Raw genomic sequence first — 22,016 nt, forward strand, 5'->3', positions numbered from 1 at the left:
TTCGGTGTGGTCCGCGCCTAGAAGATGCATGGCTGTTGGGGTGGAACAGTCGCAAGCGGGCAACCTCTGGGGCACCTGCCGCACCCCAGTTGTATAAGGCTTACTCAGGCACGCAGGGCTCTGTCTGAGCGGACTTTTAGTTCCCTAGCTGCACGTGGGACTGCAATGGACCCTTCGACCTCTACATTTCCCCCTACCAGTGGCTTGGGTGGGCCGCTGGTAGGAAAACACACCCAATCGAAAAAGCGGCTACTCGCTGCGAGTCCTCCAGCTCCTGGTGTTGCTAGAGATTTAACAGAATGTAGTAACGGAGCACATGCTGATAATCAGAATGTGTTTTTGATTATTAAAAGGAAGGAGGGTAGCTTTGAGAGGGTTTCTCCCTTTTACATCAACAAGGGTCTTGAGGGAATTGCAGGAACACTGAAATCTGTAAAGCGACTGCGCAATGGGACTCTGTTAGTTGAAACTTCTAGTTCCTGTCAAGTCGCTGCCCTTCGGAAACCAAATTGTCTAGGAGAGTACGCTGTCGAGACCGAGCTCCACTCCACTTTGAACTATAGTAAGGGTGTTGTGACGTGTAGGGACTTGGTGGATATCCCCATAGACGTGCTAAAATCTGAGTGGGCTGACGAAGGAATTGTTGACGTGCAGCACATTATGAAACGAGTCAATGGGGACCTCGTCAAATCTGACTCGTTTATTCTCACATTCAGTTGCCCGAGACTCCCGGAGCATGTTAAAGCGGGGTTCTTACGTTTGCCCGTACGGCCATATTTCCCCAACCCAATGCGCTGTTTTAAATGTCAGCGCTTTGGGCATACTACGTTGGGGTGCAATGGGATAGCCACGTGTGGTAAATGTGGTCAGCCTGCCCATGACGGAGCCGATTGTTCATCGCCTGTGAAGTGCGTGAATTGCTCTGGGAGTCACCCTGTCTGGAGCAGGATCTGCCCCATCTATCTCGAAGAGCGGAAGGTACAGGAGATTAAAACATCTAAGCGCATCCCCTATGGTGAGGCCAAGAAGATCTTTAAGGCCATGCAACCTCCTGTGTTTTCCACATCTTTCGCTTCCGCTCTCAAAAAACCGGTACAACTGGCCACTGTTGCTACACAAACGGAGGTTGCTAGTGTTAGCACTAAATCCTGCGTTTGCCAGTGCACTTGTGCTGCTGCGGTTGTTTTGCAATCTGCGGCTCTCCCCGCTACATCGGACAAGGCCGTGGTTGCTGACATTGAGGTACTTCCAGCCTCCCCCCATATGGCGCCTTCTGCCCAGGCGAGTCAACCTCCAACTGTTGACAAGGCTCTGCATTCCAAGCCCCCCAAGATAAAGCCTCAGAAGATGAAGGTTCTGCCACCTGAGGAGACTAGTCAGCGTCGGTCCGATGACGAGGCCATCGTACTGTCTGACATCTCCCGTAGGTCGTCATCGGAGCTTATGGACATTGATGTCGACCGGGGGCGATCTTCTCGCCCCAGGAATAAATCTCCGGCCAGTACGGTCTCTCCTCCAAAGCACAGAGGCAGGGTGAAAGTTCAGCCACCCTGATCACTGGCTCCCATATTACAGTGGAACCTGAATGGTTTCAGGACGCATGTGGCCGAATTACAACTCCTCATACGAGAGTGCCCCTTGTGCTTATGTCTCCAAGAGACACACTTTCGGGCCACTGATTCTCCTTCTTTACGCGGCTATACCGCATATCGAAAAGATGATCTGACGGGGCAAAGGGCAAAAGGTGGTGTTGCGGTTTTTGTCCGTGATGTGCACTCCTCATCTGAGCTCCCTCTCGCCACCGACTTGCAAGCAGTTGCAGTTGATATTCTTGTGGGTCGGAGGCTCACAGTCTGTTCTGTTTATTTACCACCTCCGGATGCGATAGACTCTGAGGCTCTCATGGACCTTATTAGCCAACTCCCTCGCCCATTTCTTCTTCTGGGGGACTTCAACGCTCATAATGTCTTATGGGGCTCTCCGACTACTTGCCCCAGGGGTCGCATTCTGGAAAGCGTCATGATGTCTGAAGAACTGTGCCTCCTCAACTCTGGTGCTCCCACTCATTTCTGTACTGCTTCCGGATCGTCATCGGCTATTGACCTTTCCTTTTGCTCTCCAGCACTCGCGGATTCTGCTCTGTGGGAGGCTGCAGCTGACCTCCATTCTAGTGACCACTTCCCCCTCTGGATTCGCCTCCTGGATGAGGCTGTGGCATTACCAGTGCCGTCCCGGTGGCACCTTTGCAGAGCTGACTGGACACTTTTCAGCCAACTGGCTGTTTTGGAACACCGTGCCAGCGTCCACGAATGGGTAGACCATGTTGCAGCCGTGATCTCTCATGCTGCTGAATTGTCAATCCCACGGTCATCCGGTCATCCCAAGAGGCGTCCTGTCCCTTGGTGGACCACTGAGTGCCACTCAGCCATCCGCGCCCGCCGTGCAGCACTGCGCCGCTTCAAGTGCCGTCCCTCAGCTGACAATCTTGCGGCCTTTCGGGTGGCAAGGACCAGAGCGCGGCGAGTGATTAAAGAGAGCAAACGACGGTCATGGCAATCGTTCTTGAATTCCATCTCTTGCTCCACTAGTTCTACGAAAGTATGGGAAGCCATCAGAAGGATTTCTGGGAAACTCAGCCAGCTACCTGTCACGGCATTGCTGCATCAGTGATGTCTCCTCACGGCGCCGAGAGACATTGCCCAGACACTGGCCATGCATTTTGCGGAATCTACCGCCACTATTAACTGTGATCCAGATTTCTGCCGCTACCGCACTGCCGTCGAAAGGGGTCACTTGGACTTCCGGTCTCTAAATTCTGAACCCTATAACTGCCCCTTCACAATTTGGAACTGGATTCTGCGCTGTCTGTGGCTCATGATACTGCGCCTGGTCAGGATCAAATCCGGTACAGCATGCTGCGGCACCTGTTGCTGCCATCCAAGGAAGTTCTCCTGAACTGTTTCAATATGATATGGTTATCTGGCACGTACCCTGACTCGTGGAGGGAGGCAATTTTGATTCCCCTCCTCAAACCAGGGAAGGACCGAACGCATCCCAGTAGTTATCGGAGTATTGCCTTGACGAGCTGTGTTGGGAAGACGTTGGAACGCATGGTCAACCGCCGCCTGGTTTGGCTGCTCGAGACCAGGCAGCTCCTTAGCCCCTCTCAGTGTGGCTTTCGGAGATGTCGTTCCACTATAGACAACTTGACCCTGCTTGAGGCCGCCATCCAGCAGGCCTTTCTACGTAACCAGCATTGTCTAGGGGTCTTCTTTGACATTAATAAGGCGTATGACACTACTTGGCGCCGCCTCATCCTCAATTAACTCCACGAGTGGGGCTTTCGTGGCCGTCACCCCATCTTCATTCGGTCCTTTCTTTCTCACCGCCTCTTTCGGTATCGGGTTGGTAATGTGCTATCGGATTTGTACGTGCAGGAGAATGGTGTTCCTCAGGGCAGCGTTTTAAGTGTCACCCTCTTTGCCGTTGCTATTAACAGTATCACGTCCACTATCCGGAGTCCTGCCCAATGCTCCTTGTTTGTGGACGATTTTGCTGTTTTCTGTTCTTCCTCCAGTCTTGTCAGTGCTAGTCGGCAGTTACAGCTTACGATAAAGCGCTTAGAGGCATGGACTGCAAAGACGGGTTTTACCTTTTCTGCAGACAAATCTGTGTGTGTTCATTTTAATCGTTCTCGGTGTCTTTTTACCTCCCCTGAATTGCGTCTGAGGGACACCGTTCTTCCTTTTAGAGACACTGTGAGGTTCCTGGGCCTCACTTTTGATTCCAAGTTGTCGTGGTTGCCTCACCTTAAAGACCTCAAGGTGCGGGCCCTGAAGGCACTGAATATTTTGAAGTGTCTGAGCCATCGGTCCTGGGGAGCAGATCGGGCGCGTCTGCTGCAGTTTTATAGGGCTTTCGTCCGATCGCGTCTTGACTATGCTTGCACCGTGTATGGGTCATCAAGGCCTTCGTATCTGAAGATCCTTGACGCAGTACACCATGAGGGTATCAGGCTGGCCACTGGTGTCTTCCGTATCAGTCCCATCCCCAGCCTGTGTGCTGAGGCAGGGGAACCGCCGCTCGCCATCCGGCGGAAACTCCTCATGGTGCGACGGGTGTGTCATTTCCTTGCCTGTCCTACCTCCCCTGCGTACCCTACCGTTGCCCGACCGCCTATGGAACGTCTCTTTTCCAGTCGTCCCAGGGCAACAAAACCATTTGGGATTCGTGCCAAGCATTTGCTTGAGTCCCTTGGTGTGGAGCGTGTGGCCCCCCAACGACAAGGTTTTACTCGCCTGCTTCCCTGGTTGCTCCAGAGGCCCAGCATCCTTTTAGACTTGTCAGAGAACCGGAGGAACTGCACTCCGGCGTTTGTTTTTACCTCCTTATTTTACGATATTTTAAACCAGCATCCGGACCATGTACCTGTATTCACAGATGACTCTAAACAGGGGGACACTGTTGGTTGTGCTGTTGCTTTCCCTGATCGAGTCGTCAAGTTACGGCTTCCTGCGGTGTTTACCATCCTCGATGCCGAATTGTTTGCAATATTGCGGGCATTGGAGCAGATGAGATGTGTTCCCAGTATTAAGTTCCTCATCTTTTCTGACTCCCTGAGTGCCCTTCAGACCTTGCAACACTTGTACCCAGCGGATACGGTCGTCCAGAACATCCATGATGCCCTACTCCACCTGCAACGGCAGGGGAAGGAGGTTTCTTTCTGCTGGGTGCCGGGGCACGTGGGTATTAGGGGAAACGAACTGGCGGATGTGGCTGCAAAAGATGCATGTTCCCTCCCTCACGTTGTTGAATGTGCCGTCCCCCTCCATGCTGTAACCTCCCTTTTGCGTTTTCGTGTTATGCATCAATGGGAAGAGGAGTGGTTGGCAGTTTCTGACAATAAGCTGCGTCTGGTAAAGGCCACTACGCGACCATGGCGTACGTCCTACCAGTCATACAGGCGGGATGAGGTTCTCCTCACTCGCCTCCGCATTGGACACAGTCCCTTCACGCATGGTGTTTTACTCCGGCGGGAGGACCCCCCAATCTGCAGTGCTTGTGGCGTCCAGATTACTGTCCGCCACATTTTACTTGACTGTCTTTTATTCTCTGACCAGAGGGCGGTGGTTTCCTTGCCACCGGATTTGCCCTCTATTTTGCAAGACGACGCAGCGACTGTGGTTAAGGTCTTACGGTTTTATGTCCTGTCCAATCTGTTGCCTCGGATTTTAGGGAGAAGGTTTTAATGTGCTGCTGGGTGACTGGCTCACCCAGGTTTTAGGTAAGATGTCTGCCAGTCACGATTACCTCCTTGTTTCACTTCGGTATCTGATCTCTTTTCCTTGTGTTTCCTTTCCTTTTTTAGTGTGTTTCTTCTCCTCTTGTTTTGCCTCTGTATGTGCGCATTTGGAACTGCGTCAGGCCTGTGTCTTTTAGCCGTTCTCCTTGTTCGGCGTCCGTCTTCGTCCCTTCACCGCCTGTGTTCCTGTTTCTATGCGTTTGGGCGCTGATGACCACGCTGTTTAGCACCCGTAAACCTCAAACACACACACACACTCCATGTGCACCGCCTCCCATCTGTTTCCTCATTCCTCTTGCTCACGAGACTGAAGTATTTTACAGTGAGAAAGGAAAATTATGGAATACAAGACCCTGGACGGACTGATCTACACAGAGGCCAAAAGGAAAGTAAAGCACCCATGTCCAGTGGCTATGACATCCTCTTATTCTACCATTACAAGCACAGTTGTAGCCCCATTAGTTCCATTCAGCTCTCAGAGCCAGCAGACTACACCCTCCCCTTGATGGTGGGGGGCACTTCCCTTCCTGTTGCTCCTGCACCATCTACCTCAGGAGCACTGTCCCCCCCCCCCCCCCCCCCCCCCAACCATCGGGTACACCAGTCCCCACTTCACAGCTTTAGAAACGTAAGTCTGCTTTGGTTCCTGTCGCTAGGAAGGGGTCTGTAAGGTCACTTCCTTCCCAGGTTCTGCTAGTGGGAGAGATGACACCCGCCTGTGTTTAAAGTGCCCAAATGCACATGGTCCTAGGGCTTAACGAACACCCTCACTCCCGGATACTGAATCAGTTAAGCCCTCCCAGCCAGAGAAACCCAAGGATCAGCGGGAGAAATCCAGAAAGAAGACCCCCAAGACCAAGGGAATTGTGGTGGCACCCACACCACGACAGCCTACAAGCTGTGTGTGTGAGGATGAGGTGAAGATTCTGGAGTCTGCTGAGTATCTAGATCACGCCAGGCCCTCAGACACAATTGATGTAGCCTGTTCAGGTAATAAGTCTGTGGCAGCAGGTGACTCTGAGGCGTAGACTACCTCATTGAGTGTTTCATGCCTTCCCAGTCACACGATCATGTCATCCTCCAGAAGAAGTGCATTGGTTTTTTCCACCACCTGGCAGACTTAAGGAAACTGTTAAGCTTTACACCTGCTTTCTGCATTGCCCTCCAAGAAACCTGGTTCCCTGTAATGTGGGCCCCTGCCCTTTGCAGCTATAGGGGATATTACAAGAACCATGGCGAACATAGTAGTGTGTCAGGTGGAGTTTGCATTTATGTCCTGAACTCGGTATGTAGTGAAGCTTTGCCCCATCAAACTCATCTTGAAGCTGATATGGACAATGCAGGAAATACCTGTCTGCAACATATATCTTCCACCAGATGGTGCAGTACACCTGAACGTATTGGCTGTACCGATTGAACAACTCCGTAAACCTTTCTTACTTTTGGGAGATTTTAACACCCATCACCCCTTGTGGGGTAGCACCATGCTTACTGGCTATGGCAGAGATGTCGAAAATTTAATGTCCTAACTCGACTTCTGCCTGTTAAATACTGGGGTCTCCACACATTTCAGTATGGCTCATAGTAGTTACTCGACCATTGATTTATCAATTTATAGCCCAGGCTGCGTCCTATCTATCCACTGGATAGCATATGACGACCTGTGTAGTAGTGACCACTTCCCTATCTTCCTGCCACTCTCCCACCACCATGCCTCTGTGTGCCTACCAGGATGGGATTTAAACAAGGCAGACTGGGTAGTCTTCACCTCTGCTGTCACCGTTGAATCTCCCCCATGTGGTGCCATCAATGTTGTGATTGAGCAGGTCACTACAACAATAATTTCTGTGGCAGAAAATGCAATCCCCTGTTCTCTAGGGTGCCCCTGGTGAAAGGCAGTCCCCTGGGGGTTCCCAGAAGTTGCTGAGGCAATTAAAGAGGTTCAGCAAGCTCTACAGCAACATAAGCATTAGCTCTTTATTTGCACGAAGTAATGGCCGCTATCGACAGGGGATCTCAAGTTGATTCCGTATTTCTAGATTTCCGGAAAGCTTTTGACACCGTTCCTCATAAGCGACTTCTAATCAAGCTGCGGAGCTATAGGGTATTGTCTGTTGTGCGACTGGATTCGTGATTTCCTATCAGGAAGGTCGCAGTTCGTAGTAATAGACGGCAAATCATCGAGTAAAACTGAAGTGATATCAGGTGTTCCCCAGGGAAGCGTCCTGGGACCTCTACTGTTCCTGATCTATATAAATGACCTGGGTGACAATCTGAGCAGTTCTCTTAGACTGTTCGCAGATGATGCTGTAATTTACCGTCTAGTAAGGTCATCCGAAGACCAGTATCAGCTGCAAAGCGATTTAGAAAAGATTGCTGTATGGTGTGTCAGGTGGCAGTTGACACTAAATAACGAAAAGTGTGAGATGATCCACATGAGTTCCAAAAGAAATCCGTTGGAATTCGATTACTCGATAAATAGTACAATTCTCAAGGCTGTCAATTCAACTAAGTACCTGGGTGTTAAAATTACGAACAACTTCAGTTGGAAGGACCACATAGATAATATTGTCGGGAAGGCGAGCCAAAGGTTGCGTTTCATTGGCAGGACACTTAGCAGATGCAACAAGTCCACTAAAGAGACAGCTTACACTACACTCGTTCGTCCTCTGTTAGAATATTGCTGCGCGGTGTGGGATCCTTACCAGGTGGGATTGACGGAGGACATCGAAAGGGTGCAAAAAAGGGCAGCTCGTTTTGTATTATCACGTTATAGGGGAGAGAGTGTGGCAGATATGATACACGAGTTGGGATGGATGTCATTAAAGCATAGACGTTTTTCGTCGCGGCGAGACCTTTTTACGAAATTTCAGTCACCAACTTTCTCTTCCGAATGCGAAAATATTTTGTTGAGCCCAACCTACATAGGTAGGAATGATCATCAAAATAAAATAAGAGAAATCAGAGCTCGAACAGAAAGGTTTAGGTGTTCGTTTTTCCCGCTCGCTGTTCGGGAGTGGAATAGTGGAGAGATAGTATGATTGTGGTTCGATGAACCCTCTGCCAAGCACTTAAATGTGAATTGCAGAGTAGTCATGTAGATGTACATGTAGATAAGCAGCATCCTTCTCTAGAGCACCTATTAACCTTTAAGCGTCTCCATGTCCATGTTCGTCTGCTTATAAAATGACAGAAAGAGTAGAGGTATGTGTCGACCATTGGGTGCCAACTCACCTTCCCAAATTTAGACAAAGATCAGACATGGTTTTGAGTACCAGACCCCAACAGGTGCCACTGGCATTAACATGAATGGTGTGTTGTCTACCGACGCAAACACCATTGCTGAGCACTATGCTCGAGCTTCTGCGTCAGAGAACTACCTCCCAGCCTTTTGTACCCTCAAACAGAGGATGAAGAGGAAAGACCTCTCACTTGCTGCATGCCACAGTGAACCCTATAACGCCCAGTTTATGGACTGGGAGCTCCTCAGCACTCTTGCGCATTGTCCCGACACAGCTCCGGGCCAGATCTGATCCATAGTCAGATGATTAAACATCTTTCGTCTAACTACAAGTGATATCTCCTCATCAACTTCAAGCGGATCTGGTGTGATGGCATCTTTCCATTGCAGTGGCAGGAGAGCAGTATCATTCCGGTGCTAAAACTCGCTAAAAATCACCTTGATGTGGATAACTATCGGCCCATCAGCCTCACCAAGGTTCTCTGTAAGCTGCTGGAACGTATGGTGTGTTGACGGTTGGGTTGGGTCCTGAAGTCAAGTGGCCTATTGGCTCACTGTCATTGCGGCTTCCACCAGGGTTCCTCTACCACTGATAATCTTGTGTCCTGCGAGTGTGCCATCCGAACAGCTTTTTCCAAACGCCCACATTTTGTTGCCGTCTTTTTTGAATTACGTAAAGAATATGACACAACCTGGCGACATCATATCCTTGCCACATTCTATGAGTGGGGTCTCCGGGGCTCACTCCCAGTTTTTTTTTCCAAAAGTTCCTGTCATTCCGTACTTCCCATGTCCAATTTAGTGCCTCCCATAGTTCCCCCTCCCCGTATTCAATAGAATGGTGTTCCACAGGGCTCCGTATTGTGTCTCTATTTTTAGTGGCCGTCAATGGCCTATGGCCTAGCAGCAGCTGCAGGGCTGTCGGTCTCCCCTTATCTAAATTTGGACGACTTCTGCATTTCGTATTGCTCCTCCAGTACACGTGTTGCTGAACGCCACCTACAGGGAGCCATTCACAAGTCGCAGTCATGGACTGTAGCCCATGGTTTCCAGATTTTCAGCCATGAAGTCGTGTGTCTTGCCCTTCTGTCAACATCATACCGTTCATCCAGAACCTGAACTTTATCTTAATGATAATTCACTCCCTATAGTGGAGACGTATCGATTCTTAGGATTGGTTTATGACACCTGATTGACTTGGCTACATCACCTTTGTCAGCTGTGGCAGTGCTGGCGGCACCTCAATGCTCTCCACTGCCTGAGCAACACAAGTTGGGGTGCAGATAGCCCTACGCTGCTGCAGCTCCACAGAGTCCTTGTTTAATCCCACCTTGACTATGGGAGTCTCGTTTACAATTTGACGGCACCCTCAACATTGTGTTTACTCGACCTAGTGCACCACTGCGACATTCGCCTAGCGACGGGACCTTTTAGAACGAGTCCGGTGATAAATGTCCTAGTGGAGGCCGGAGTCCCTCCATTGTGGATCTGACATGCACAACTGATTGCCAGTTATGTTGAACACATTTGTAGTTCTCCTGAGCATCTGAATTACCGTCTCCTTTTCCCACCTGTGGCAGTTCATCTCCTGCATTAGCTGCTCAAATCAGGGCTCCGAAGTGCGGTTTGCATGCGATCCTCCCCCCCCCCCCCCCCCCCATCCCCCATCCCCCCTCTCTCTCTCTCTCTCTCTCTCTCTCTCTCTCTCTCTCTCTCTCTCTCTCTCTCTCTCTTACCACCTCTACTTGAGGTTCATTCACGTACACCTCCATGGTGTATACCTCAGCCGAATCTTCATCTTCACCTTTTGGCATGGGCCTAAAGACTCCTGTAACCCTGCCTCTCTCTGCTGCAACTTCCTCTCGATTCTTGACTTGTTCCAGGGCTCTGAAGTTTTTTACACTGACAGCTTGTTGGCTGATGGTAATGTTGGCTTTGCCTATGTCCACAGAGGCAATATTGAACAACATTCCTTGCCCACTGTCTGTAGTGTATTCACTGCAGAGCTTGTGGCCATATTCGTGCACTTCAGTACATCAGTTTCTGTTCTGGTGATTTTTTTCTCCTCTGTTCTGTCTCCCTGAGCAACTTACAAGCTATCAACCAGTGCTACTCTCACCATGATTTGGTAGGAAACATCCAGGAGTCCATTACTGCCCTGGGACAGTCCAGTCACTGAGTGGTGTTTGTGTGGACCCCAGGACATATAATAATCCCAGGCAACGAACTTGCTGCCAGAATGGCCAAACAGGCTACATGGAAACTGCTCCTGGAGATGGACATCTCTGAAACTGACCTGCACTCTGTCTTATTCTACAAGGTTTTTCGGCTGTGGGAGACAGAGTGGCATAACAGTATGCACCACAAACTGCATGTCATTAAAGTGACTGCGAATGTGTGGAAGTCTTCCCTGCAGGCTTCTCGTGGGGTATCAGTTGTCCTTTCTCAACTCCGCATTGGCCTTATGTGGCTCACACATGGTTACCTCCTTGGTCGTGAGGACCCACCTCAGTGTTGCTGTGGCTCCCAAATGACAGTTGTCTACCTCTTGCTGGGCTGCTCAATTTTAGTCGCTCTGTGGCCGACTTCTAACTCCCAGCACCCTACCTTCAGTGTTCGGCGACAATGCCTCAACAGCGACTTCAGTTTTACGTTTTATTCGCAAGGGTGGGTTCTATCATTTTATCTGTATTTTAGTGCAAGTCCTTTGTCCCTCTGTGTCATCCACCCTAGGGCTTTTAGGGTGAAGGTTTTAATGTGTTGCAGAGTGACTGGCTTCTCCTTTTTTATTCTCATGGTCAGTCAGCCATGGTAATCTGCTTTCTTGTTTTTAATCTCTTCTCCTGATTTCTTGTGTCTCTGTGGTTTTCTTGTCCTGTTTTATCCATTGTAGTGTTTGTTATTATGCCATTCTTCTGGGTCTTCCTTTCTCCTGTTATTGTGCCATACGTATTCTTTTTTTCCTTCTTTCCCTTGGGTAATTGGTAATTGTTCTACTCGGAACAAGGAACTGAAGACCTTGCAGTTTGGTCCCCCTCCCCCTTTAAACCAAACAACCAACCTATTCTCAGTTTGAATATGATGCATTTTCTCAAGACCAAGAAGCTTATGTTTACGAATCAGCGTGGTTTTAGAAAGCATCGCTTGTGCGAAATTCAGCTTGCCCTTTTCTCACATGATGTACCAAGAACTATGAATGAAGGAAAAAGAGGCATATTCCATATTTCCAGAAAGCATGTGACACGCTGCCCCATTGCGGGCTGTTAAGGAAGGTATCAGCATTTGGCATAAGTTCACAGATGTGTGTGTGGCTTGAAGACGTCTTAAATACTAGAACCCATTATGTTGTCCTCGACAGTGAGAGTACATCAGAGAAAAGGGTATTGTCAGGAGTGCCTCAGGGAGATGTGATAGGACTGCTGCGGGTTTTTCTTTTTTTTCTATGTACATGAATCATTTGGCAGACAGGGTGGGTAACAATCTGCGGTTGTTTGCTGATGATGCCGTGGTTTACAATAATGTGTCTTGAGTGATTGTCGGAAGATACAAGATGACTTAGACAAAATTTCCAGTTGGTGTGATGAGTAGCAGCTAGCCCTAAATGTGGAAAAATGTAAGTTAATGTGGATGAGTAGGAAGAGCAGATGTGTAATGTTCGGATACAGTATTACTAATGTCCTGCTTGACACAGTGTAACATTGCATAGCGATATGAGGTGGAATGAGCATGTGAAAACTGTGGTGGGTAAGGCAAATGGTCGGTCGACTTGGGTTTATTGGAAGAATTTTAGGAAAGACTAGTTCACTTGTAAATGAGACTGCATAAAGGACACTAGTGTGACCTGTTCTTGCATACTGCTTAAATATTTGGGATCCATACAAAGTCAGATTGAAGGAAGACATAGAAGCAATTCAGATGTTGGCGGCTAGATTTGTTTCTGGTAGGTTCATACAATAAGTGTTATGGAGATGCTTAGGGAACTCAAATCTAAATCCCTGGAGGGAAGAAGACATTCTTTTCAAGAAACGCTATTGAGAAACTGTAGAGAACAGACATCTGAAGCTGACTGCCAAACATTTCTACTGCCACCAACATACACTGCATGTAAGGATAACAAAGTCAAGATACAAGAACTTAGGGCTCATACGGAGGCGTACATTTTTCCCTGACTATTTGTGAGTGGAACAGGAGAGGAAATTATAATTAGTGGTACTGGGTGCCCTTTACCACGCACTGTATGCTGGCTTGCCGAGTATCTATGTACACTCATGCTCATAAATTAAGGATAACTGCAGAATGCGGTGCCACACAATGTGGCACTACACAAAACTGGTGCTAATAGCATAGGCACATAGGGAACACACACGACACAGATCTGTAAGTCCACGGTATTGGTGATAAGTTGAGAAAACTGTCACGAAACATGTGCTACAAAACGCCACTGTTTCCTGCGCTTGTATCCTGACATCAATATGGGATATGATCACCATGCACACGTACACAGGCCATACAATGGGTTGGCATACTCTGGATCAGGTGGTCGAGCATCTGCTGGGGTATAGCCTCCCATTCTTGCACCAGTGCCTGTTGGAGCTCCTGAAGAGTCATAGGGGTTGTGCAGCGATACATCGACCGAGAGCATCCCAGACGTGCTTGATGGGGTTTAGGTCTGGAGAACAGGCAGGCCACTCCATTCGCCTGATATCTTCTGTTTCAAGGTATTCCTCCACGATGGCAGCTCGGTGGGGCCATGTGTTATCATAAGGAGGAAGGTGGGACTCACTGCACCCCTGAAAAGGCAGAGATACTGGTGCTGACCTGTTACAGTTCCTCTGTCACAGACATGCAGGGGGTGTATGTGCACCAATCATAATCCCAACCCACACCATCAAACCACAACCTCCATACAGGTCCCTTTCAAGGACATTAAGGGGTTGGTATCTGGTTCCTGGTTCACTCCAGATGAAAACCTGATGAGAATCACTGTTCAGACTATACCTAGACTCGTCTGTGAATGTAACCTGGGACCACTGTTCCAACGACCATATACTGTGTTCTTGACACCAGGCTTTATGGGCTCTCCTGTGACCAAGAGTCAGTGGAATGCACCTTGCAGGTCTCCGAGTGAATAAACCACTTCTGTTCAGTTGTCTGTAGACTGTGTGTTTGGAGACAACTGTTCCAGTGGCTGCGTAAGGTCCCAAGCAAGGCTACCTGCGGTACTCCGTGGCTGTCTGCGGGCACTGATGGTGAGATATCAGTCTTGTGGTGTTGAACACTGTGGACGTCCTGTACTGTAGCACCTGGACATGTTTCCTGTCTGCTGGAATCCTTGCCATAATCTTAAGATCACACTTTGTGGCTCATGGATGGCTCGTGCTACGACCTGCTGTGATTGAGCAGCCTCCAGTCACCTTAGTATTTTACCCCTCATAACATCATCAATATGTTTCCTTTGAGCCATTTTCAACACACAGTCATCATTAGCACGTCTGAAAACATCTGCACATTTACTACTCGCTGCACCATACTCTGGCATGCACCAACACACCTCTGTGTGTGTGAACTACTGCCAGCGCCACCGTGTGACGGCTGCAGGTCAAATGCACCACATTTTCATACCCTGAGGTGATTTAAACTCGCAAACCGCCCACCAGAGCATTGTTTCATCATGTATCAGCATTATTCTTAATTTATGAGTGTGAGTGTAGAAGTAGATATTGCAATTACATGATACAGTATGTGGGGCAGTGAATGGCACAAACATCGACCTTTTGTGACCTCGCACTCAAAGGGTTGCTTGTCAGACTTCTTGGTTGTATCTTTTGGGATGCAGATCCCTCAACTCTGTTGTGCTTCCATAGGCCTCCGCCCTCCCCCCCCCGCCTCCGCCTCCGCCCTCCCCCCCGCCTCCGCCCTCCCCCCCGCCTCCGCCCTCCCCCCCGCCTCCGCCCTCCCCCCCGCCTCCGCCCTCCCCCCCGCCTCCGCCCTCCCCCCGCCTCCGCCCTCCCCCCGCCTCCGCCCTCCCCCCGCCTCCGCCCTCCCCCCCGCCTCCGCCCTCCCCCCCGCCTCCGCCCTCCCCCCGCCTCCGCCCTCCCCCCGCCTCCGCCCTCCCCCCGCCTCCGCCCTCCCCCCCGCCTCCGCCCTCCCCCCCGCCTCCGCCCTCCCCCCCGCCTCCGCCCTCCCCCCGCCTCCGCCCTCCCCCCGCCTCCGCCCTCCCCCCCGCCTCCGCCCTCCCCCCCGCCTCCGCCCTCCACCCCGCCTCCGCCCTCCACACCGCCTCCGCCCTCCCCCCCGCCTCCGCCCTCCCCCCCGCCTCCACCCTCCCCCCCGCCTCCGCCCTCCCCCCCGCCTCCGCCCTCCCCCCCGCCTCCGCCCTCCCCCCCGCCTCCGCCCTCCCCCCCGCCTCCGCCCTCCCCACCGCCTCCGCCCTCCCCCCCGCCTCCGCCCTCCCCCCCGCCTCCGCCCTCCACACCGCCTCCGCCCTCCCCCCCGCCTCCGCCCTCCCCCCCGCCTCCGCCCTCCACACCGCCTCCGCCCTCCCCCCCGCCTCCGCCCTCCCCCCGCCTCCGCCCTCCCCCCCGCCTCCGCCCTCCCCCCCGCCTCCGCCCTCCCCCCCGCCTCCGCCCTCCCCCCCGCCTCCGCCCTCCCCCCCGCCTCCGCCCTCCCCCCCGCCTCGGCCCTCCCTCCCGCCTCGGCCCTCCCCCCCGCCTCGGCCCTCCCCCCCGCCTCGGCCCTCCCCCCCGCCTCGGCCCTCCCCCCCGCCTCGGCCCTCCCCCCCGCCTCGGCCCTCCCCCCCGCCTCGGCCCTCCCCCCCGCCTCGGCCCTCACCCCCGCCTCGGCCCTCCTCCCCGCCTCGGCCCTCCCCCCCCGCCTCGGCCCTCCCCCCCCGCCTCGGCCCTCCCCCCCCGCCTCGGCCCTCCCCCCCGCCTCGGCCCTCCCCCCCGCCTCCGCCCTCCCCCCCGCCTCCGCCCTCCCCCCCGCCTCCGCCCTCCCCCCCGCCTCCGTCCTCCCCCCCGCCTCCGCCCTCCCCCCCGCCTCCGCCCTCCCCCCCGCCTCCGCCCTCCCCCCCGCCTCCGCCCTCCCCCCCGCCTCCGCCCTCCCCCCCGCCTCCGCCCTCCCCCCCGCCTCCGCCCTCCCCCCCGCCTCCGCCCTCCCCCCCGCCTCCGCCCTCCCCCCCGCCTCCGCCCTCCCCCCCGCCTCCGCCCTCCCCCCCGCCTCCGCCCTCCCCCCCGCCTCCGCCCTCCCCCCCGCCTCCGCCCTCCCCCCCGCCTCCGCCCTCCCCCCCGCCTCCGCCCTCCCCCCCCGCCTCCGCCCTCCCCCCCGCCTCCGCCCTCCCCCCCCGCCTCCGCCCTCCCCCCGCCTCCGCCCTCCCCCCGCCTCCGCCCTCCCCCCCGCCTCCGCCCTCCCCCCCGCCTCCGCCCTCCCCCCCGCCTCCGCCCTCCCCCCCGCCTCCGCCCTCCCCCCCGCCTCCGCCCTCCCCCCCGCCTCCGCCCTCCCCCCCGCCTCCGCCCTCCCCCCCGCCTCGGCCCTCCCCCCCGCCTCGGCCCTCCCCCCCGCCTCGGCCCTCCCCCCCGCCTCCGCTCTCGCCCCCCGCCTCCGCTCTCGCCCCCCGCCTCCGCTCTCGCCCCCCGCCTCCGCCCTCGCCCCCCGCCTCCGCCCTCGCCCCGCGCCTCCGCCTCCGCCCTCGCCCCGCGCCTCCGCCTCCGCCCTCGCCCCGCGCCTCCGCCCTCGCCCCGCGCCTCCGCCCTCGCCCTCGCCCCGCGCCTCCGCCCCCGCCCTCGCCCCGCGCCTCCGCCTCCGCCCTCGCCCCGCGCCTCCGCCTCCGCCCTCGCCCCGCGCCTCCGCCTCCGCCCTCGCCCCGCGCCTCCGCCTCCGCCCTCGCCCCCCGCCTCCGCCTTCGCCCCCCGCCCCCGCCCTCGCCCCGCCTCCGCCTCCGCCCTCGCCCCGCCTCCGCCTCCGCCCTCGCCCCGCCTCCGCCTCCGCCCTCGCCCCGCCTCCGCCTCCGCCCTCGCCCCGCCTCCGCCTCCGCCCTCGCCCCGCCTCCGCCTCCGCCCTCGCCCCGCCTCCGCCTCCGCCCTCGCCCCGCCTCCGCCCCCGCCCCGCCTCCGCCTCCGCCCTCGCCCCGCCTCCGCCTCCGCCCTCGCCCCGCCTCCGCCCTCGCCCCGCCTCCGCCCTCGCCCCGCCTCCGCCCTCGCCCCGCCTCCGCCCTCGCCCCGCCTCCGCCCTCGCCCCGCCTCCGCCCTCGCCCCGCCTCCGCCCTCGCCCCGCCTCCGCCCTCGCCCCGCCTCCGCCCTCGCCCCGCCTCCGCCCTCGCCCCGCCTCCGCCCTCGCCCCGCCTCCGCCCTCGCCCCGCCTCCGCCCTCGCCCCGCCTCCGCCCTCGCCCCGCCTCCGCCCTCGCCCCGCCTCCGCCCTCGCCCCGCCTCCGCCCTCGCCCCGCCTACCCCCTCTCGCCCCGCCTACCCCCTCTCGCCCCGCCTACCCCCTCTCGCCCCGCCTACCCCCTCTCGCCCCGCCTACCCCCTCTCGCCCCTCTACCCCTCCTCTCTCACCCCCTCTTCCCCCCTCTTCCCCTCCTCTCTCACCCCCTCTTCCCCCCTCTTCCCCTCCTCTCTCACCCCCTCTTCCCCCCTCTTCCCCTCCTCTCTCACCCCCTCTTCCCCCCTCTTCCCCTCCTCTCTCACCCCCTCTTCCCCCCTCTTCCCCTCCTCTCTCACCCCCTCTTCCCCCCTCTTCCCCTCCTCTCTCACCCCCTCTTCCCCCCTCTTCCCCTCCTCTCTCACCCCCTCTTCCCCCCTCTTCCCCTCCTCTCTCACCCCCTCTTCCCCCCTCTTCCCCTCCTCTCTCACCCCCTCTTCCCCCCTCTTCCCCTCCTCTCTCACCCCCTCTTCCCCCCTCTTCCCCTCCTCTCTCACCCCCTCTCCCCCTCCCTCTTGACTATATCCATTGGCAGGTCAATTTTTTTTGTACTCTGAGTTATATTCCTCAGGAATGAGATGACTGATACCATAGCCAGGGAAGCAATTACATGACCACTATTGCAGTGGAGATAATGAGTCCTGAGCAGTGAATGCATCTGTGATATGCATTATGTTGCTGCAGAGGTTGGCATGCTACTCCTCCCTCTAACAAACTGCGAACTGCGTGCTGTCAAGGAGACCACTGATGTGTGGCATTTCCTCCTTTCCTCCTTTCCGTTATCTCGGAGGTAGTCCAAGATGGTATGCTGTGGGCAGTTCCATCTGATCCACAGCCTCATATTGTGTGAAAGACCACCACCATCCTCTCAACCCCCAACCCCTCCCCCCCTCCCCCAATGTAACTGTGGTGCTCTTCTTACAGCAATCCAATAAATGCATATCCTTAAGGATTCTTTATCCTTGGCATTGATTGTTGATGAAAGTAAAGTGACACAGCTTTTATGCATTCTCAGAGAGTTTGGTTTTTATTTGCAATTTTCATATCTTGACCATACCACGTAGGGGGAGTGGGGTGGTTTTGGAAAGGGGTTTATCCCATGTTATGCTGACCATGGGGAAACAGGGTGGGTGGTGGGGGTTGCTTGACTGACTTTTATGGTTGTGTATTTCTGGCCTTTGCTATGTTGTTAGTCCCTTACATTTACACTTCAGTTGTCTTTCAGTTTACCAGTCTAGAGGAGTATTGTTTAATATATTACTTTCCTCCCTGTACAGCATCTGCAGGGGGTCATGGCATTGGGGGATGCCTCACACTGTAGATGATCCAACAGGGGCCCCCTTCTGCTCCCGAGCCTACAAGCTGATCTGACCTACAATCAAGTTATATCTCAGCAATGACTCTAACCTGAACCAGTGTTATTGCCCCAAATACCTCAATTCTACCATTTCTACACCATATGGCAATAATGAAGAAGGGAGGGGGATGGATGGATGGATGGATGGATGGATGGATGTTTTTACCCACCTGACAGTGGCCCATATTTTAATTATGGTGGCAAATTGATTGATCTGAGGTGGGTACTAGTGCTGAGTACCTATCTGCCCATTGTGATTGAAATAAATTCTGTATTTCATAAGGGAGAGTAGATCGGACCACAAAACTTGATGATCCATTCAGTTTTTATGTTGGTTCTGGGGTCTGTGTAGATGTAGAGTCCTCTTACTGCAATGTGTGTTCCAGGAGGCTTCAAGTTGCATTTGCTTTCCATCCCCACATTCATACATGTATCTAAAATTCTTTTCAGCATGTTATCCTTTAAACTTCAACATCATTTGTTTCTTTACATTATGCCATTGTTGACACAATGTGTTATACACATTTTTCTGCAAAATGAACAACCCTTACTAAATAAAGTGGTGTTCTCAGTACTTTCTTCTTCTTGGCCATCTCCTGTGTTGAAGCCCGAAAACTACTCCAACTTTAAGATATGTGTATGTGCCTCCCCATCTCCCTTTGCAATCACATTATTCAAGTAATGGACTGCAGTAACTGGTAATAATAATAATAATAATAATAATAATAATAAATAATAATAATAATAATAATAATAATAATAATAATAATAATAGGTTGAGTCAAATGAAAACCTTAAATTTGTACTAACAAATTGAAATTTCGTGCCGTTATCCTGAAAGTTGGTAAGCGTGCTACAAACAGCATGCAGAATGGCCTGTAGGTGGCAGCATAGTACATATGCACACATACCATCGCAGTATCAGATAAAGGTGGCCGCCCCAATTGCGACTTGACATTCTGTTATTCGGTTTTTGCGCAGTGAAAGTGTGAAACCTATTGAAATTCATTGACGAATGAAGGTTCAGTATGGTGATGCATGTTTGACACAGCAGCGAGTCTACGAATGGAGTAGGAAGTTCGCAAATGATGTGACCTCAGTGGAAGCTGCTCCTCGTCCTGGTCAGGCATATCGAGTTGTGACTCCACAGAACGATGCGGCAGTTGAAGCCATAGTGAAGGAAAACTGCCGTGTGACACTGAATGACATTACAGCATGTTTACAGATTATTCATGGGTCAGCACTCCACATTGTGCATGATGTGCTCCAGTTTCACAAAGTGTCTGCAAGATGGGTGCCACGGCAGCTGACTCGTGAAATTAGAGAACGACGTGTTGATGCTTGTGCAGAACTTCTTCATTGCTTTGAACGAGAACGTGATGGCTTCCTTGTAAGAATCGTTACTGAGGACGAAACCTGGGTTCACTTCCACCAACCGGAAACGAAGAGAGCGAGCAAGTAATGGCGCCATTCCTCACCACCAAAACCAAAGAAGTTTCAAACAGAACCATCAGCAGAGAAGGTTATGCTGACACACTCTTGGGACGAATAATGTGTCATTTTGGAGCACTACATGCGTAGAGGGACCACTGTCACCAGTGCATCACACACAGATCTCCTAAAAAATCATCTGTGGCCTGCAATCAAATCAAAGTGACGTGGATTGCTGTCAGCTGGTGTCCTTTTGCAACATGACTATGCAAGGCCCCACACATTGAGCATGGGGGAGATTATGTTGAAAAGTGATACAGCTTTGTACCACTTCTGCACAATAAATAATATTTTAAAAAAATATTTAAGATTTTCATTTGACTCACCCTTGTAATAATAATAATAATAATAATAGCTAGGATTCTGAGGCAGGTTGCTGTTTGTTCTCATTCTAATCTCCATTAACGGCCGAGTTTCTCAGGTCAGTACCTATAGACTCACCACCATCATCATCATAGTCATCACTCTGATTACTCTGTTTTATACTTTTACAGTTATGACATTAAATTTAATCATTAGGAAAAGTGGAGATATAACTGTGTTTACTACAGTACAATGTATACTCTAGAATATATTTCCATTAGGATGTCCATATAAATTTGGACATAATTGTGTTATGTTTCCTAATTTCTACATCACCTAATTTGAATAGCTTGTATCTGAATAAGTTCCATGTTATTGTGGTTGTTCTTGGGTTATTACATTGAATTAAGTGTGTTTCTATTCAGAGATTATAATTCCAAACCAATTATATGTAGTTTCTTTCCACGTATTAAATAAAAAATTGTGTACATTCAAGAAAATTCTACTTTTCTTTGAACATTGGCTCATTATCTCATTGTTTTGTCGACCACGTTTGTGTTTCTAGTCTTGAATCTGTCAGTCTTACGCAGGTTTTCCATCGTAAAGGAAATCCTAGTTGGCCTTAACATTATATAGACGAATTACTTTGCATAATATGTGTGATGTGCTGAGCAGTTAGAGCCATTAGAGCATGTGGATGTGGTTAAAACACAAATGTTCTGAGAAGGAGGATGCAAATTAATTTTTTTTTCTAAAAGTAATATTATTTTGCAGGAATAGTAATGAATTAAGATAATTAGTAGCAAATATAACACACACAAAAAAAAATGTACTTCAGCAGGGCTGAGTATCCAGAAGTATGACTAATATTTTGTTTTATATTTTAAAAAATTGATGTGTATATTTATGGATATTTATGTATAGAACATTTTTTCATGCAAAGTTGAACGAATTGTACCAAGTTATGTTTTGATTTTCTACTTAAATGTTTTTGTGTTTATGTAACAATATTACGAAAAGGATAGTTGCTACTTGCCATATAGCAGGATGCTGAGTCACAGATAGGCACAACAAATAGACTGTCACAAAATAAGCATTCGGCCAACAAGACATTTGTTAAAAATAGATCACACACACACACACACACACACACACACACACACACACACACACACACACACGCACACGGCCTTGGCTTCTGTGGCTTCAGCTGCCACAGCCTGGGGTTGTGTGTGTGTGTGTGTGTGTGTGTGTGTGTGTGTGTGTGTGTGTGTGTGTTGTCTATTTTTGACAAAGGCCTTCTTGGCTGAAAGCTTATTTTGTGACACTATTTTTTTATACCTATCTGCGACTCGATATCTCCGCTATGTCATGAGTAGCAACTAACCTTTTCATAATATTTTTACATTCCAATCAGGATTTTCCATTGTTTGAGTATTTAAGTAAAAATTCCTTTTATTTACAGCATCTCGCAATGGACCGCCACCAGATTCACCACCACCCTATTCAGCACCTATGGGGCCATGGTATGCTGCTCCTCCACCTGCCTACACACCACCTCCCACTGGCTACTATGGTTGGGTACCTCCAACAAATGTGTTTCCTGATGCACCACCAGGTATGTAAAGTGTCTAAAAATGTGCTACTCAGTATGTTTTTTAATTTCAATGTATTCTATTTTTAAGATAAAGACAAAATCTGACATCTAGAACATATTAGTTTTCCAGACAACTGAAAAAAATAGTCTCTTAGTTAAAACCAGGTACTTTTAAACCCAATTGGAAGGCTTCTCTCTTATGTCCTGCAAGAATACTTCCTGCCCAGGTAGTTCAAAAAATTGTGCTTGAAAAATCACTGAAACAGGTGAAACAGTGTATGCGACTATTCTCGCAGTCAGTCTTGT

At 52.0% G+C, this 22,016-nt stretch overlaps 1 protein-coding gene across 1 annotated transcript in view; it reads left to right on the top strand.

Moving 5' to 3' along the window:
- Window positions 1-22,016, top strand: part of LOC126354572 (WW domain-binding protein 2) — a 114,863-nt gene that overhangs the window by 59,918 nt on the left and 32,929 nt on the right. Inside the window, exon 4 of the mRNA XM_050004317.1 lies at window positions 21,579-21,731. Within this exon, the coding sequence (XP_049860274.1) occupies window positions 21,579-21,731 (153 nt within the window). The remainder of the gene's footprint in view (window positions 1-21,578; window positions 21,732-22,016) is intronic.

Source organism: Schistocerca gregaria, chromosome 3 (genome assembly GCF_023897955.1).
Source record: "Schistocerca gregaria isolate iqSchGreg1 chromosome 3, iqSchGreg1.2, whole genome shotgun sequence".
NCBI lineage: Eukaryota > Metazoa > Arthropoda > Insecta > Orthoptera > Acrididae > Schistocerca > Schistocerca gregaria.